The sequence below is a fragment of the Melanotaenia boesemani genome, chromosome 2 (assembly GCF_017639745.1).
Source record: "Melanotaenia boesemani isolate fMelBoe1 chromosome 2, fMelBoe1.pri, whole genome shotgun sequence".
NCBI classification, from domain to species: Eukaryota; Metazoa; Chordata; class Actinopteri; order Atheriniformes; family Melanotaeniidae; genus Melanotaenia; species Melanotaenia boesemani.
Genome location: NC_055683.1, coordinates 22818733 through 22836537, shown reverse-complemented (window position 1 = coordinate 22836537; position 17805 = coordinate 22818733). Strand labels below are relative to the sequence as shown.

The window sequence follows — 17805 nt, the reverse complement described above, 5'->3', positions numbered from 1 at the left end:
TTCTTTCTTTCTTTCTTTCTTTCTTTCTTTTTAATGCTATGATATTGTCCAGTAATTAATATAGTTTGATTGCATCTTTGAATATTTCTCTGAACACATTATGTGAATGTGTAGCTCACGCAGTGATGGGCTGCAGGTCATTTATTTATTTATTTATTTATTTATTTATTTATTTATTTATTTATTTATTTGTTATGGCATCTAAATTTTCTATTAAACTAAAGCAAAGACATATTAAATCAACCTTGAGCCAAAATGATCCACGTTTTCATTGTAAACAGAAATATAATTTGTGATTTACATTTTAAAGAAGACAAAGACAATAAAGAAAGATAGCCTGTAAGAAAGCATCCATCCATCCATCCATTTGCTTGCCTCTTATCCAGGGTCTGGTTATGGGAGCAGCTATCTAAGCAAGGAATCCCAGACTTCCCTCTTCCCAGCCACATTTGCCAGCTCATCTGGGGGGATCCTTAGGTGTCCCAGACCAGCCAAGAGATGTTTTCCATCCAGTGTGTCCTGGATCTTCCCCGGGGCCTCCTCCTGGTGGGACATGCCTGGAGTATCTCACTAGGAAGGCATTCAGGGGCCATCTTAACCAATTGCCTGAGCCACCTCATCTGGCTCCTCATGGTGCAGAGGAGCAGTGACTTTACTCTGAACTCCTTCCACATGACAAAGCTTCTCAGCCTGTGTCTAAGGGTAGAAATGGGAAAGGCCACTCTTGGGTCTTCCAATTCTGCTTGCTTATCAGAAGATAGGATTGAGGAAGTCTTTTTATTATTCCTTCCACCAGCCCACAACATCTCGAGTCAATGTCAGCAGCCCTCCATCCCCACTGTACACACTATTGATGGAGCACTGCTTCACCCTCCTGAGCCTTCAGATAGTGGACCAGAACCTCCTCAAAACCATCCAGAAGTCATTCTCCATGGCATCTCCAAGCTGAAGCCGCGTCCTGCTTAGCCTGCCGATACCCATCAGCTGCCTTCAGAGTCCCACAGGCCAAAAAGACCTGGTAAGACTCTTCATTCAGCTTGACGGCATCTCGCACTGCCGGTGAACACCAATGAGTTTGATGATTTCTGCCCTGACAGGCACACAGCTTCAGCTCTGGTTGGCTGCCTCAACAATAGAGACATGGAATACAACCCACTTGTACACAAGTCGGATAATACGACTACGAAGTAGTTTCATTCAGTTTCTGCATCAGAAATAAATATTATCACTTTTTATTATTAACCTATTTACTGAAGACAATATATTTATGAAATTTTTTAAATGATTACCAAAAATAGTAATAAACAATTTTTGAGGAAAAAAAACAGTTGGCTAAAATACAAACTGTTTATTTAATTAGCCAGATTATTAAAGAGAAAATGAGTTTTGATAAATAAATAAATAAATAAATAAACAAACAAACAAACCGTTTATCTGACTGCATGTGTGGAATTCTTTGAGTCTTGACAAAATTTCAGAACCATGGTCAGCTCCAATTAAGGACCAAGGCCAGTTCCAGAGCTGCGTTCAGTCCATGATCAGAACCACTGATGACAGTGCACGGTCGGAACCTCGGGATCAAGAAAGAAACATGAGGGAAGAGCCTGGAGACATTGCTATAAGTGCTATATAAGTCCTGTGAGATGTTGTTCTCACATGTGTTAGTCTCTATAAATTCGTGACCTGAATCCCTGAAACTCAGCTGTTTATTCTGAGCAAATGTGTTAAATAATTAAGAAAATACGCATGACTTCTGACCATGAGAAAAGAAAACGTCTTGTCTACAGCAATAAAGCCAAATGCTAGAGTAAGATCAACTCACTCAATCTGCTCCAAAGCAGTCCTCTGCTATATAGATTGTCTGTTTCCTCGGTTGCTGCAAGGATGCTTTTACAGTGAGGGCTCCGTCCTCTCATTTCCTGTATAGCTCCGCTCCAGCTCACTTGACGCAGCTGCTGCGCACCGCCGCGCATCTCTGGAAGGATCTGTTAAAAGAAAACTAAAAAAGACGAGGGGACGTGCTGGTGGATATGATTAACTGAAAACTGATCAATGAGGAACATATATCTGTGGGAAAAAAAACTCAGCTCTGCTCTTGAACTCATGCGGCAACAATACGTCGCTTGAAGCTGCTCGTGGTGTTGTAGAGGACTTGTTTAGGAGTTTTTGCCGTGTGTTTTGTTTTTTTCGCTTCTGAGTTATCCAAGAATAAAATAGATGCCTGAGGAATAGTTTGGAGAACTGGTAACTACTACTCGCGGTGGGGTTATTTCATGATTTGGAAGAACCTCTTGTACTTAAGGAGCGGGTGTGCGCAGAGAAGCTTGGACACTGCGGAACGATTGCTGGAGGTGTTGTGATGCAGAAGTAAAGAAGGAATTTGGTGATTTTGTGGATCACTTCCAACACTGAACTTCGACAATCTACAGCTTCCTCCTTGTGGCATCAGCTTTGTGCGAGGACAATGTTGATGAAGGAGTACCGCATCTGCATGCCCCTCACAGTGGAGGAGGTAGGTGAAGTTTTCTCAGTTTTCATTGTTACATGTTCAGCTCTGCCGTTTGTTGTCTACTCTTTCATACTAAATCTTTTTTTCTTTCTTTTTTGCTGAACTGATTGTTATAGAGTTGGCAGTGATGTGCCTGCACTGTATTTTGCACCAAGGCAACTACAGCAGAGCTGTAGTCCTGCAGCCACCGCCGGGTGGAGCTGTTGTTGTCTCGTTTTGCTGCTTGTTTGTGCAACACACAGAAGTAGAAGCATTTAAGCGGTAACAGAAGCAGCAGAGGGAGTTATGTGCTTGTTGGTAGTGAAGGACTTTTATCTTCTTTATCTAGAACATTTGGATTGTACTGAGTTACGAAAGAATAAGACACAAAGTCCTCTGTTCTCAATTCCTTTATTCTAATTTCTTTACACCACAGACAACAATGTGTCTACACATTTTCAGGCATTCAGCACTGACATCATCCCCAGGCTGTTTTAACCACAGTTGCACCTTGACTCATGTGATTCTAATGACCCATATCTCGACTGAGTTGATCAGAGACATACATTTGACTTTTGATAGTTTCAGAGTGCCGAAAGCCCCTGAAGCAGTCAAACACCTAGTACCCCGAGTCAGTTAAAGTTAAAGAAGCTTCTTGAAAAATAAATTAAACATCTTTAAGAAACGTATTCAGATTTTAGGATCATCATGGACATTTTAACAGCAGCAGAGGTGAAAAATGTGGTGAAAGATAACTGCATCTGGGACTTTGCTTCAAAGAAAGAAAGTCTTAAGATTATTCACTCCAGTGCTACCTTGGCCAACACTACAGATGTTCCAGCTGAGCAGTTTTATTAAGTTGAACGGTGCTGTAAAGGTTTGTGTAGTTTATGATGAGACAGTTTTTACTGGTTGGGAGACTGTACACCTCTCAGTCCTTTGCTTCCATCAAGCAAAGACATACTGTTGTGTTCTTGGACTGAATGAAGATTAAATTTAAGTTATTTTTATTGTGCTTTCAATAAGAGAGCTGGATTTAACAGTGTCCCTTTGAAATCTATTGATCTTTGGACCTTTAAGTATTTCTACTATGCAGCTTTATCACATCTTGTCCTGAGGCTGATTGGTTTCTGTGCTTTGCTTCGCTCTGTTGGTGATGAAACATGCAGCTGTCTTCCATAGCCAGCCAAAGGCTATTCCATCTGTTGTTGTAATGACAATAATGCTGTCCAACCTAATCTATTGATCTTCCAATGACTCAGCAAATGAACATTAGTAAACAATTTATGTTTGCGTCTTACAAATGTGCATCTGTAAGCAGAAAAATACATAATTTATGGTGTCATCAGACACACATGTATGTTCTTATTCTCACAGTTTGGATGTTTTGAACACAACAAGAAACAGACATACAACAACTTATAGCTTATATTCGCCTTTCTAATTCTGTCTTCCCTTCTTTTTATATTTTTAAATTCAAATTAAAAAAATGAAAAGGAAGTTAATGTATTTTCCAGCCGAAATTTGGTGCAGAATGAACAAATGGTATTTAGAGGTAGTCGTTATTATGTGGTGGAATCATCTGTAGTGATGCAAATTTCATAATGCACTGTTAGATGCTCATGTGGAATTTTGATGCATGACAAAACATGTCTTCAATTCCCACCTTGAAAACATGATGAAATCAGACTGTTTCTATTGTTTGCCTCATTTACCACCTCATCTCAAGACACAAATAAGAATATCCTCAAATGACTTTGCAGTGGTATCGTACAAACGGCATTTCGGACAAATACAAAAGACATGACAAGAAATTTAATAGCAAAAACACCAGCAAACTTCTTCATAAGAGATTCATCTTATGGAAGCGGTGAAGCTAAATTTCTGCTTAAAAATGGACCAAAAAGACCAAAGAGTGATTTCAGCTTCTCAGTGCATGTTAGGATAGCGCATGATTTTACATTGTTACCAGACCATCCAGACCTGAGTTAAACAGAAAATGTTAGCAGCCTTAATGTTGCATAGATGTAATGTTTCTATCCATTACTATTAGTAGCAGATTGAATTTGTTAAATGTTTATTTGTTGTTATTGTTGTTGTTTGTTTGTTTTTGTTTGTTTGTTTTATAGGTTATTGTGGCTTTTCCAGCTGCAGTTTCAGCTGCTGCAGCTCAGTCTTTAGCACTGCTAAAGATTGTGTTTGTAATGTTAAAATTGTTGCAGATGTTTCTCTTCTCCGCTCAGAACACACACCAAATATTCCCTGATCCTCTGTGAAGCGGCACAGAGCATATGAGCAAAGTAGGAAGTCAGATATTGCTTAAACAATGTTTCATGCTTAAATGTTCCAATGACATGTTTCCTCTATGTCTCTATTTAAAGAGCAGAGTGTGTAATGTCTTCTACCAGTTTGCAATATGACTGTGTTTGTGCTCAAAACACTAAACATCTCTCCATGTCTGCAGGATGACAAACACACACATGTTTAGATGAAGATGACAAGACAGTGTAAGAATTTAGAGGTTAGCACTGGCTTGTTTGTGTCCCTGTGTACTGAGCTGATCCACATCACCTCAAAGCTCAGACCCAAGATCTTGTTTACGTCTAAAGAGTGAAGATTCGGTGCTCTGACTAATGAGAAGCCCGTTTCAACCTTGCTCCCCGAGGAGCTTGTCACTCAGCCAGAAAGTGACCGGGTACACACACACCAGATGGTAGGTAGCATGCACAATCAGACAATCTGCCAGACATCAGGGGCCGGTGACAGAGTATGTGTGTGGGGAATTTGTCTAATTGTTGGTCAGGGAATTTGTTTACACTCTGTATAAAGGCAAATTATAAACAATAGCTTGTTGTCAATCATTTGTAAATAATCCAAATAACTTTAAGTGTGGCTCAGTAAATGGATGAGAGGAAATATGTTAGCTGTGACACGACATAGAAAATTACATGAGAATTTTATTGTTATGTAAATACTTTGTTACTATGTAAATACCACTATTTTATAACTTGTTTCTTTTTGGTTCATTACGGGTGGTGGGTAAGCTGGAGCCCATCCCAAAAGAACAGAGAATGAATGAATGAATGAATGAATTTCTTTTTGGTGATACATATTTTTTTTTATAGTATATTCTTTATTTTCCTTTTTTTCTGAAGCCACTGAAATGGAATTTTGTTTTGTTCACTGTAATCGTGAATAATACTGAATGACAATAAAGACAGCTCACAGACACATCAGTTTTGGGGGAATTTCCCAAATGCACACAAAACAAGCTCAGGCAGTCCAAACAACCACCAATAAATGCAAATGAACCATAAAGACTCAAAACCACCACAAAGAGTCTCAAGTTAACCACATGACCTTATTAAAAAAAATAAAATAAGGCCACAAACACTCACAAAATGAGCACTTTTAAACCCTCTGCTTTAAGCTATTTTTACAATAAATGTAATAACAACAGAATTATTTAATTTTTTGCCATTAAATGAGAGGTTGGTGGCTTGTACAGAGCTCATTCATGCTTATATATTGTTTATTCCAAATATGCAGATAATACTAGGCTTCCCATTTACTACAAACACGTTCTTTGCACAGCACAATATAGAAGGAATTTATAGAAGCATAATAAATACATACAAAAGAGAAAATAGTTGACATATTCAAGTGAGAACAAGAGTGAGAAGAAGCATAGCTTCTTGGCTCCCACCCCTTTGTAAAAATTAAAGTAACGTATATACATATATATGCATATGCTGCATACACATAGACTTCCGGTCTGTCATCTCCATGTCATCTCAATTAACGAGTAATGAAAAAAATAATAACTTTTAAAAGTTGTTTGTATCGTTACAATTTTGAATTTATGTTCCCTTCTTAATTGATAACATCCCTCCCGATTGCTGTATAAATTTTGAGTATTTTCCAATAATTGTCTGTTTTTTGCCTTATACATTGTAGTGATTTAGCATCATTAAACATAAAAAATGTTTAATATGAATATGAATTTTAATAATTACCTAAAATTATGAATTATTAATGTTAATAGTGATTATACCTCGGGCACCACCACACAGATATAACTTAAAGTCCACTCCTTCCCAAGTCAGGGTTGACCTGTGACCTGTGGAAATAGAACCAAGTCAAAAAAAAGTTCCTGCATGATGTCTTAACAGAACTCCCACTCCTTACTGGGAGGGAGAAGGAACTGAGCTGTCTGTAAAGAAGTCCATCAAAGGTTTAATTCAGTCAGGAGATTAAACAAAAGTTCCAGTCTTTATTTGTCAGGTGAATTCGTTACAACATGATGATTACAGTTTGGTAAGATACAGTATCAGTGAATTTCAGTAGTTTTGACTATAAAACCTGGATCTGTGTGTTCTACCTTGTGAATAGCCCTTATTGCCCTTTACTACAGGATAATAAGTGAATGTAATGAAGTTTTATTCGTTTTTCCCCAAATCTCAGCACAGTAATGTAAATGTGGCTAAACTAGTGAACAGTAAAGTGTGTAAAGTGCGGCATGATCCAATAATTGTTTTGCTTTGTGTATGACTGCAAAATTTTGGACTGTACGAGGTTGAAGGTTGAACAAACAAAGCGCTTACAATATTTTTGTTTTTAGCTTAGAAAAAAGATGGTATTTTAAATCTTTCTTGCTCTAATTTGTCCTGTTTTTCTGGTTTTGCATGAGGCAGTCTGGCAGACTGGCTGAGTCCTCAGTAAAAGGATAATTAATGATGGTTGTATATTTTTGAGATTTTGCTCCAAGACGTTTTCTTAGATTAAAGCCTTTCTATTAAATCAGAATGTCTGTGCTTTTCCTGCTGAAAACATTTCCAGACTCTAGCTGGTGTCCCCTTTCCTCTGCAAAATATACATCAGTGCATTGAGAAAAATTCCATTATAGATGGTAATAATAATTATTTGGGACACAGCTGGGAGTTAGAGTTAATTAAGGCACCTAGTTCTGTCTTTGGGTTCCTATCAATTGTAATTTTGATACCATACATAAGGGCTCCTGAGTGATGTCCTTGATGTATTCATAGGTTGAATCAACTCAGGTATCTGTCTGTTTATGTTTTTAGTTCTCTTTGTGTCTGCACATCTTTATAGATCTTCAGATTTCAAGGTCATGCAAAAACAACACATCTACAGAGCACTGCCAAAACAGAATTATTTTCTGATCATGTTGGATTATTTACATGTGCAAAACTGAATTAATATATTTCTTTCACAAATGAAAAGTTCCACAAATGTAAAGAAACCTTTTTACCTGTAACAAACATTAAGATTGCAAATACTTAATGTTCTGATAAGCTGCTTTGTCTCATCGTCCATGCTGTCATGATATAAAAGCTAAGCACAAATATTCTTATTCTTCAGGATGGAACAGAAAGTTTTTGCATTTGAAATCCACATGAGATCAAATCTGCCCTAATCCTTGATGGTTATTGTAGAAATGTCTTAAAACTGGCAGGTATAGAGCCATCAAGGTAGCATCGTAAGAAACAGAGGAAGAGTTACAAGCTGGAAAGAACAAGCAGGCGGAAATGGCTCTGCCCCGTAGCAACACTAATGATCTGATAAACATGGAGGGTCAACACTTTTCTTTTTATAGCCAAGAGCAGAGAGCTAAATTAAGAGTAGTTGTGCTGGAGCTGTTGGTCAGGTGTCTGGAGGTTGTGAGTACATAGGTGACTAATGGACAGGTGAGAAATAGAACAAGTCCTTCCCGTGTCACCATGGCACAGAGAAATTGTCTCAACATGTGAATTAGTTATGCCTAAATATTATTGATTGAATGTTTATTCAACTGAAGACATGCAGTCAACAGAAAGTAAGAAATTTGTTGCACAAAGCATACAGAAACAAACATTTAGAACTTTTTGAGATTTTGTTCAAATAAGGAATGTTTATTGCAGCTTTTCTTTTTCTGTTGATCCATTTTTTTGTGATTTGTGAATTAATGGCTGGATATTTTAGCTTATACTGGAAAATAGTGAAATACAATCACTGGTGAAAACAGAATTTTTGATTTCTACCTTAAAAGCATTGACATCTTTAGATGTGTCTTTAAGCAACATTAATCCTGTGGGTTTACGAGAAGGATAAGACAAGTCTAAGAAAAAATCTCATTTCTGTTGGACAGAATAATTACCAACAAGTGAAAAATAAAAATAAAAAAAAAAGAAAACTAAAAAAATGTTAAAAAAAAAAAAAAAAAAAAAAAACTAGGTCATTGTGGTAGAACTATATGGTTCTGGTAAAGGGACAAAATGACCAGGTTCACTCAGAAGTCAGAAGTAGATATTGGTTATTTTCTTGCCAAGTCAGTTACTGAACTGACCAATCAGGATGTGATGCCTGATTTCCTGGTAATGGGAAGCTTGAATGTGAATCTAAACAACCCATTGTATCCCTTCACTGGGCATCAGAACAACCCAGTGGAACAGCTACTAGCCAACTAGTTAGGATAAAAAGCCGGAAAACTTAATATTTAGACCTTTATGATAAATGCAGTACAATAATGTTCTTTAGCCTCAATTAGTCCCTTTCACCAAGTCACAGAAATACACCAAGGTCTGAATGAAAACCAAAATAAACTTGGATGTTTTAATATTTAATGCAAATTTTCTCAAAAATGTCAAACAAAAATGAGAGAACTTATTGAAATACACACTCAAAAAAAAACAAACTCAAAACAGCAGTCTGACAGTGTTTTCTTAAATCTGATAGTGATGTGAAAGGCAGAGGAAAGTGCTGCTTTTGCAGTCAATAAAAGAGTTTCTTGTGCAGTATCGGTTCATGTATGATTCAATTATTTGAAAATGAAACTTAATCTAAAATGATGGCTTTCTGCTTCTGTCTCTTCTCGTTCCAACGCTCGACATCTGTAACAGTTGTGCCATACTGCTACTGCCTCCAGCTATGTGTTTGAAACTCCTCACATCAGAATTTGGAGCTTCAAACACAGGTCCCCTGGGCTTAGAGAAAATGGTATCATGTTTTTCTAATGCACCCCTCCACACACAAACACATACACATACGGACACGTCACACTTAACACTCACTATGCCAACATATCCAAAGAAATTGGCTATACAGATTGAATTCAGTAAAATAGCAACTAAACTGAATTAGTATTTGTTTTGAAGCAGTGGAGTGACATACCTGCAGAATGCTGCTGAACAGAGATGAAGTGAAGACCTTTGAAGCCACATCATCTTTCCTCGCTCTGCTTGAACCCACATAAGCACCGCACTATACATTAAATTACAAAAAAATGACTTTTGTGAAAGTGGATAACCTTCCCATGTTCATTTGATTCTGTGCAGATAATAAAAGCTTGTTAAACCTTGCTAACTACTCAGCCCCCAGAGCACTGAGACTTTTAAATGGGCAAATATCAGTGTATTAAGAAATGTTTCAGAAATGTCATTGTTTCTTCTAAAAGGTTATTTTCTCTTCTGTTTGTCTGATGAATTGTCTTAAAAGTTTAGTATTTTAGATATTTTTGTTTTGTGATCAGAGTTATGATGGATATCAGAGCAACAAGTAGAAATCTAACAGTGTTCATTCACCTTACTGGAAAAGGAAACTCTGAGTCGCATGTCCATTTCTGCCACTCTTCCTGTCCACTCAAACCTCTGTCAACATTCTGTCTAAACAAGGACAAACAAAGGCTGCTGAGAATAGAAGCTGTGTTGACACACTGTGAATGTATCCGTAGAGTTATGAAGCAGGTGTAAGGAGAGATGCAGCACGTGAAGGGAGCAGCTGGCCATGCCAAACCAAAATGAACTCAACATGCATCAGAACCATTTGTGTTCTCTTGTGATGGATTGTGTGCATGATCAGACCTTCTATATGATAATGTGGTGATATGTTGAGTCATTTTTAATATTAAATGAACACAATTATTCGTTGTTAAAATTAAACTGCAAGAAAAACTAATACATACATTTTCATTTCTCAGCATAGAACTGTTACAAACCCGCTTCTTGTTGAGCATTAGAAATTGCATTTCTTGCTATTTGCATTCGAAAAACTTTCTTTCAAAACAGTTTTCTCTTGTGATCTTTTGCAAAACCTGTTACTGCTGAGAAACATATTTAAACTTTATATAATGTATGTAACATGAATGCGAACAAATAGGAAAACAATGACAATTCCAGCTTTAGTTCATAAATTAAATGAAAATAAATATACATATAAATTCAAAGACAGACTTTCAGATATGCATTTCCACACTGTCTGCAATCTTACTAATAAATACATGAAATCTTTAAACTAAGTTTTTCCACTTTATTTCAGTGTCAGTAGTGTGCGATCATACAATAGAGTACTGTGCCAGCTTTAAAGGTGCTTTCATATTTAGGTGAAAAGTTGTCTTCTTTCATCCTTTTACAAATACAAACTTCCTGTTTTGTGAAGCACTTTGAGTCGCAGTCTTTGGGAAATATTTAGAAAGCTTTTTTTTCTTTTTTTTTCAGAACTGGAGAGTGCAGACTTTTTAAATAAAGCTACAGTAAAGTAAACATACAACTCGGTTTTTAGATAATTCCAAGCAAGCAACTAATACAAAGCGAATTTCCATTTGATATTTCTGCGTACTTCATACAGTTTGTGGTAACACCGCATACACATGTATATGCTGTACAGAAAGAATATCTTTATAGATGTCGCCTTGTCTGAAGCGAAACAACTGAGTCTTACAAGAAAATATGCAATATGTAGATTACCATTCTAGTTGTTGTCTACATCTTAGGCAATCAAATCTGTGTTAGTTCTCCAGAAAATAACACAATTTACATTTTTATTTTCTTTTTAATTGGACAATAACATTACTGTGGCATCACGCTGATGCAGATACTAATCATGGCAGCACTTATTCTCTAGAAGTGAACAAGAATTTAACGTGCCATTAATTAATTTCTTTTTGCAAATCAAAGCAAGTGATTTGACCAATTCAGTCAATGAGCTGCATAATTATCGTTTGATCCTTTTAAAAGCTTTTAAAGGGTAACTAGGAGACACCCACTCAGCACCCCGTTGGCACAAACCTAATCAGCTTCTCCAACCTGGTAATTACCACAATGCAATTAAATTTCCAACGTTAAAGCTTTCTCTGTTTGTCCCAGTAACCTTCCCACAAGAGGCTTTAAAGATATCATATCTGAACCACAGAACATCAAAGAGCTGCTTCAAAGTCAAGCAGCCTTTTTCTTGGTAAACTATTAGACCTGCAAAATGGGTGCTGCATACCAGCTGTTTGATGTATTGACCGTGACACACGCATATACATAGAAATATGTCTTGGCTCATCTGCATATGTGGACACGTGCATGGCTTCACAATGTGCATACCACAATAACAGGTACAAGTGCCCCCAGTTGTCATAGTAACATCAGCAGTTCACAGTTGATTAGAAATCTCTTTGATGACGAAGTGGCTTTTTGCATGTGTGCAGACACAGCAAACTGGTCTAAAACGAAGCAAACGAAGGGGCACATAGATAAAAGCCTTATTTCTCATCTCAGTGTTTTTATAATAAAAATATTTATACAGTTTTACTTATTCTTAATGTGTTTTGAAAGTCCTGAAAATCTGTTGAGCAGATGTTGGAAGTGGGGCAGTGACAGTGTCGCTAGAAAGTTCAGCATTTGCAGTGGAACTGCAAACTTCAAATCCAAAACACCAGATGGTCTGAGTGTGTGTGTGTTGCCATTTGTGTGTCTATGATTTTGTATGTATGTATGTATTTTGTATGTGTCCATGTGTTACTTAGTTTTTTGTACATTAAAAACAGTGCAAGAAATTATGTAAACGCAGATGATACCACTGGAAAACTACTTAAAAATATATCCTTTCTGAATCAAAAACTGACTCCAAATATCGACCTGACATTTAAAGTAATATTAACTCATGTAATAAAACACCACAGGGAAAAGTATGCATGAAAACATGTTGCTTTGGGTACAGCATTACACAGAAGTGCAGTGTTTACACAATAAACTAGAAGACAGATATGTCTTTCCAGATGTCATTGTGTCCCTGCAGCAAGAGCAGAGCCTTTTTAAACACTTTTTCTGTGTTTCTTTGCCAAATCTCTGTGCTGTTGCACCCCTGCTGTTTCAAAGATTTATTTCTTGCATCCAGATAAGCAAAAGTCTATCATTTTTCATGCAGATTCACTCTATGCATGACTTTTGAAAGACACAACATAAACATAAATAAATTATCATTTATCTGTTTTTTGTATTTTTTATAAAATTTCTCAGTAGTAGTCAATGTTTGGCTTTTTACAATAGTATAAATGTGTGAATAGTATTAATAATGATATTGACTGGATACTTTGATATCTGCTGCATTTTTGTGCTTAAACAAGATTTTACTTCACCTGCTGTCACTAAACAAAAAGAAGCCCTTTTACTTTTCACCATTCATACTTAGATTATTAGATTAGGTTAGATTATTTTCTGATTAGCAGCACTTTGGTGAGTGAGATTTCAGAGACCCAGATTCATCCCATCACTATCAACAACCATGCACCAGTTTCCCTCACTTTGAGGAACACAAGAATCACACCACCGGCTAAAAACTTGAGATTTAATTCAGTGTTGCTTAAAGATCCTGCCTTTATTAGCTATTTCACAAAAGAATGGACTATATACTTAGAAAACAATGACAAACGAGGAGTCTCAGCAAGTGTTCTGTGAGAAACAGGGAAGGCAGTAATGCGAGGCAAAATGATGATCTTTTTTATCACATTAAAAAGGAAAGAAAACTAAAAAATATAAGAATTAAAACTAAGAATTAAATCATTAGAGAACTCCTATATTTCTTCACCAAATGAATCAATGATGAACCAAATAAGGAAGGCTAGACTAAAATTAAATGAAATAATCAACAAGAGAACAGAATTTCTGGTGCAAAGATTACGCTTGGAGACGTTTGAACACAGTAATACATCTGGAAGATTTTCAGCTAATCAATAAAAAGCAAACAAGGAAAAATCTACAATATTAGCTGTTAAAGATTCAGCAGGTAATATCACACATGTCCCAGATGCAATAAACAATATCTTTAGATCCATCCATCCATCCATTTTCTGCCACTTAGCCGCAGTCGGGCCACGGGGGCAGCTACCAAAGCAGGAAAACCCAGACTTCCCTCTCCCCGGCCACATTCACCAGCTCATCCGGAGGGATCCCGAGGCGTTCCCAGGCCAGCTGAGAGATGTAGTCCATCCAGTGTGTCCTAGGTCTTCCCTGGGGCCTCGTTCCGGTGGGATGTGCCCGGAACACCTCACCAGGGAGGAGTCCAGGAGGCATCCTAACCAGATGCCCGAGCCACTTCATCTGGGTCCTCTCGATGTGGAGGAGCAGCGGCTCTACTCTGAGCCCCTCCCTGAGCACCGAGCTTCTCACCCTATCTCTAAGAGAGAGCCCCGCCACCCTGCGGAGAAAACTCATTTTGGCCGCTTGTATTCACGATCTCGTTCTTTCGGTCACTCCCCGCAGCTCATGACCATAGGTGAGGGTAGGAACGAAGATTGACCAGTAAATCAAGAGCTTTGCCTTTTGGCTCACCTCCTCTTCACCACGACAGACCGATGAAGAGTCTGCATCACTGCAGATGCCGCACCGATCCGCCTGTTGATCTTCCACTCCATCCTTCCCTCATTTGTGAACATGACCCTGAGATACAATGACTCCTCCGTTTGGGGCAGGACCCTATTGCAGACCCGAAGAGAGCACTTCACCCTTTTCCGGCTGAGGACCAATGTTCTCGGATTTGGAGGTGCTGATTCTCATCCCAGCCACTTCACACTCGGCTGCGAATCACTCCAGTGAGAGCTGAAGATCACTGCAATTAGACAAAACCAAGCTATTAAAGGCATTCAGTCCAAAAATATAATTCACAAAACAAGCCTTTATGCTGATGACGTTGTACTATATCTCCAGAACTCACAAAGATCTCTATCTCAAACAGTCTCACTAATTAATAAATTCTCATCACTCTCGGACTACACTATTAACTGATCTAAGAGCACAGTTCTACCCATTAACTGTAGCTTTCAAAATCCACCCAGCTTCACATTGCAATCAGATAACATTAAATACTTGGGTGTAAATATTCCCTCCAGGCTCTTAGAACTAACAAAGCTTAATCACATTTACCTTAGACTATAGAAGATGATCTCGCTCACTGGCAATCTCTACCAATTTCACTTATGGGGAGAGTTGCCACTATAAAAATTATGGTTCCACACAAAATCAACTACTTCTTTTCTATGATTCCTATGAAACCCCCCTCACCTGGTTTAAATCGCTAGAATCGCACATCTCCCAATTTCTCTGGAAAAAAAACACCCCAGATCTGTTTAAAAACTTTGCAGAAGCCTAAAGATAGGGGAGAATTAGACTTACCTAACTTTCAACATTATTTCTTAGCTAATAGGTTGCAATATGTCTTAAAATGGCTTTAACCGACTCCACTAGATGACCTGTGGATAGATATAGAACAAACATTTTGTGATAATTTGGAAATTTCTAATTTTCATTTTTTTAGTTTATGAATAAAAAAACTAAAGTGCGAACATCAAAGCGTCAAGTGTCAACATAAGCACTTCTCTGACAGCCTGGTGGGATTCTTTTTTTAAAAAAAAAAAAACATTACACAGGACAAAGGATGTTCAAGATGGGTCTTAATCAGATATCTGCACACAGTGCACAGGTAGCACAGCAGATTTTTACATACCCCGAAACTTATGCTTTATGGCTCTGTTCACCTGTCCAAAAGTTCTGGAATAAGATTTGTGAGGATTTATCAACATGGGTTAGATGTAACATTCCTGCATGTCCTAAACCTCTGGGCCAGGGAGACCCTGCCTGGGCCTCTGGGTTGGGTGGGGGCGGGGGGGCGGCAGGGTCACGGCCCCCTTGCAAGCACACATTTCTTCCATGTTGCACGGTCACACACGTGTATGCTCACAAACATGCTCCTTTCTCCATCCACTTCCGTCTAGATGTTTCTTATGTTTGTGTGTTGGTACATTTATCTACAGGTACATTTTATGACTGTTGTACTTTTTCACATCATCATTATCCTATTTTCTTTATGTATCATGTAGTACTGTGGTAGTTTATATTGCTTTTGTGAATACTGATGTGATTTAGGCAGCCTAGCCAAGTTTTATTTCCACATTTCAGTTCTGTCCTTTTCTCCTTTTTTTTTTTCCTTCCTGTTTCTCGCTTCCTCTATCTCCCTGTCAGTTTCAGCACTGACATTTCAAGACTAAAGAAAATAAGAATACAATAAAAATTATAAAAATATTACAAACATCAAAGGCAGCCATTTATATAACATTTCTCCCTTGGTAGAGCAAATCTGGGAAAATATGGCACACAGTCCGCCATTCTGTATGTTGGAATGCTGGATAGGACAGCGGAAAAAAAAAAAACTATTTGAAAGTAAATGGAAACTTTTTACATGAAGATACTTATCTTGTGAAGGACAAAATAACTAGTTCTATGTTCTGGTGGTAGTTTTAAGGTCCTCTTTTTTATTTTTAACATTGTTTTTAAAAATGACACAAAATATTGTCAAACCTCCAAACTTTCAGTTTAAAGGTGATCTCTTTGCCAGTTGAGTGAAATATGTATACGTAAGTACACATGTCTCTCTGTAACACACAGTGTCCTTACGTCACAAACAGTGCTTGTTGGGTGAAGTTCACTTTGTCCCTAATAGGCATTCACACACAGTCGCCATGGACACGGGTCTCATAAAATATCAGTGGCTGACTGTCTGGGAGAGCATGTGAGGGAGTCTTGGTGTGTGGGAGTGTGTGTGAGGGGGCTGTTAAACCTTTGTGCAGCTGCTACAACCTAAGTCCACTGTACATACTATATGTCCATGTCTATTGCATGTCTCTTGTTTACTGTCAGCAACAAACTGTCCCCTAACATCACAAATAGGAGCAACAATCTTTATTATCGGGGCAAATGGTAGTTTCTTGAGAACATGGTTTAAATGGTGTGGCAACTTATGAATTTACTTTAAAACATAACATAAAATGTACACATAATATGCATTAGTTACCCAATTCAAATAAAAACTCCATGGTGGACTATACACTTATGCCCAGGAATATTTGGACAATAACACAATTTTCATTATTTGGGCTCTATGCCAACACAATGGACTTCAAATGAAACAACTGACATACTTTTCCATTTATTTGCCTGGGTTGAACAGAAAGTATATCGCTATAACTTCAGATTTCATCCTACTGCTTCTGTCTGCTGTCACATCATCAACAGTAACTCAGAGCTATTGGAAGCCATGTATCCCCTATGCCATCCAACTACCTCCATCATCTAACTACCTCCTCTATCCGTGTACTTTGCACCACAAGCTATTCCAAGCCTTCTCCATACTTTCTTCTTCCCATCATTGTGGTACAGGTTGATCTTAGTGGCATCTGTCCAAAGAATGCCATCTTTAAATGGTTTTTCTTAAAGTCTAATCTGGACTTTCTATTCTTCTGGCTGATTAATGGTTTGCACCTTTTGGTGAACCCTCTGCCTCATGAAGTCTTCTCTTTATGAATGGTTTAAGCATTGATACAACTACATTTGGAGAGTACTCTTCACTTGGGTGGAAGTTGTGAAGGGTTTTTTCATCACTATGGAAAGAATCCCGCAAGCTTCCACCTCTGTTCTCTTGCATGGACATCCATTAGTTCCCAAGCTTATAATTTCACTCTTTTTGTGTACCAAACTGTTAATTTTGTCACTCCTAACATTTCAACTATCCCTCTGATGGATTTCTTCTTTTCTTCAGCCAAAGGATGGTCTGTTTCACACCCACTTACAGCTTCTTTGACTGCATGTTGTGATTTCACAGCCCCAGATTACAAATGCAAATGCCACACCAGGAATCAACTCCCGGCCTTTTACCTGCTTGGCGGATAATTGATCAATGCTCAACTATTATTCTGTTTTTAATCTTTATCTCAAGATAACAAGTAAATGTTCTTGTTATCTCGACATAATAAGGACTGTTTTCTTGTAATAATGAGATAATGTATCTCATTACCTCAAGAAAATGAAACTTGTTTTCTCAAGATAACACGATGATTAAGTTGGGTTTAAAACTAAGTGTTACTGTGTCACACCTGATATTATTGACCAAAAGAGTCCTCAGTGACAGCTGGGGAGGGGCTACAGTCATGGTGTATACGTGTAATTGTGTGAATGAGTGATCAGTAAACTTAACAGTCAGACACAATTTCCATGGCTCCTGCAGCA

The 17805-nt window shown here is 37.8% G+C and overlaps 1 protein-coding gene across 2 annotated transcripts in view; it reads left to right on the top strand.

Moving 5' to 3' along the window:
- The first annotated feature begins 1918 nt into the window (after positions 1–1918).
- The window catches only part of LOC121653340 (cytoplasmic phosphatidylinositol transfer protein 1-like), a 59555-nt gene continuing 43668 nt past the window's right edge, over positions 1919–17805 (top strand). Inside the window, exon 1 of one of the 2 annotated variants that reach the window (XM_042006753.1) lies at positions 1919–2512. In XM_042006753.1, coding sequence (XP_041862687.1) covers positions 2465–2512 — 48 coding nt within the window. In that variant the 5' untranslated portion in view covers positions 1919–2464. The remainder of the gene's footprint in view (positions 2513–17805) is intronic. The other variant, XM_042006762.1, reaches the window with a different exon arrangement.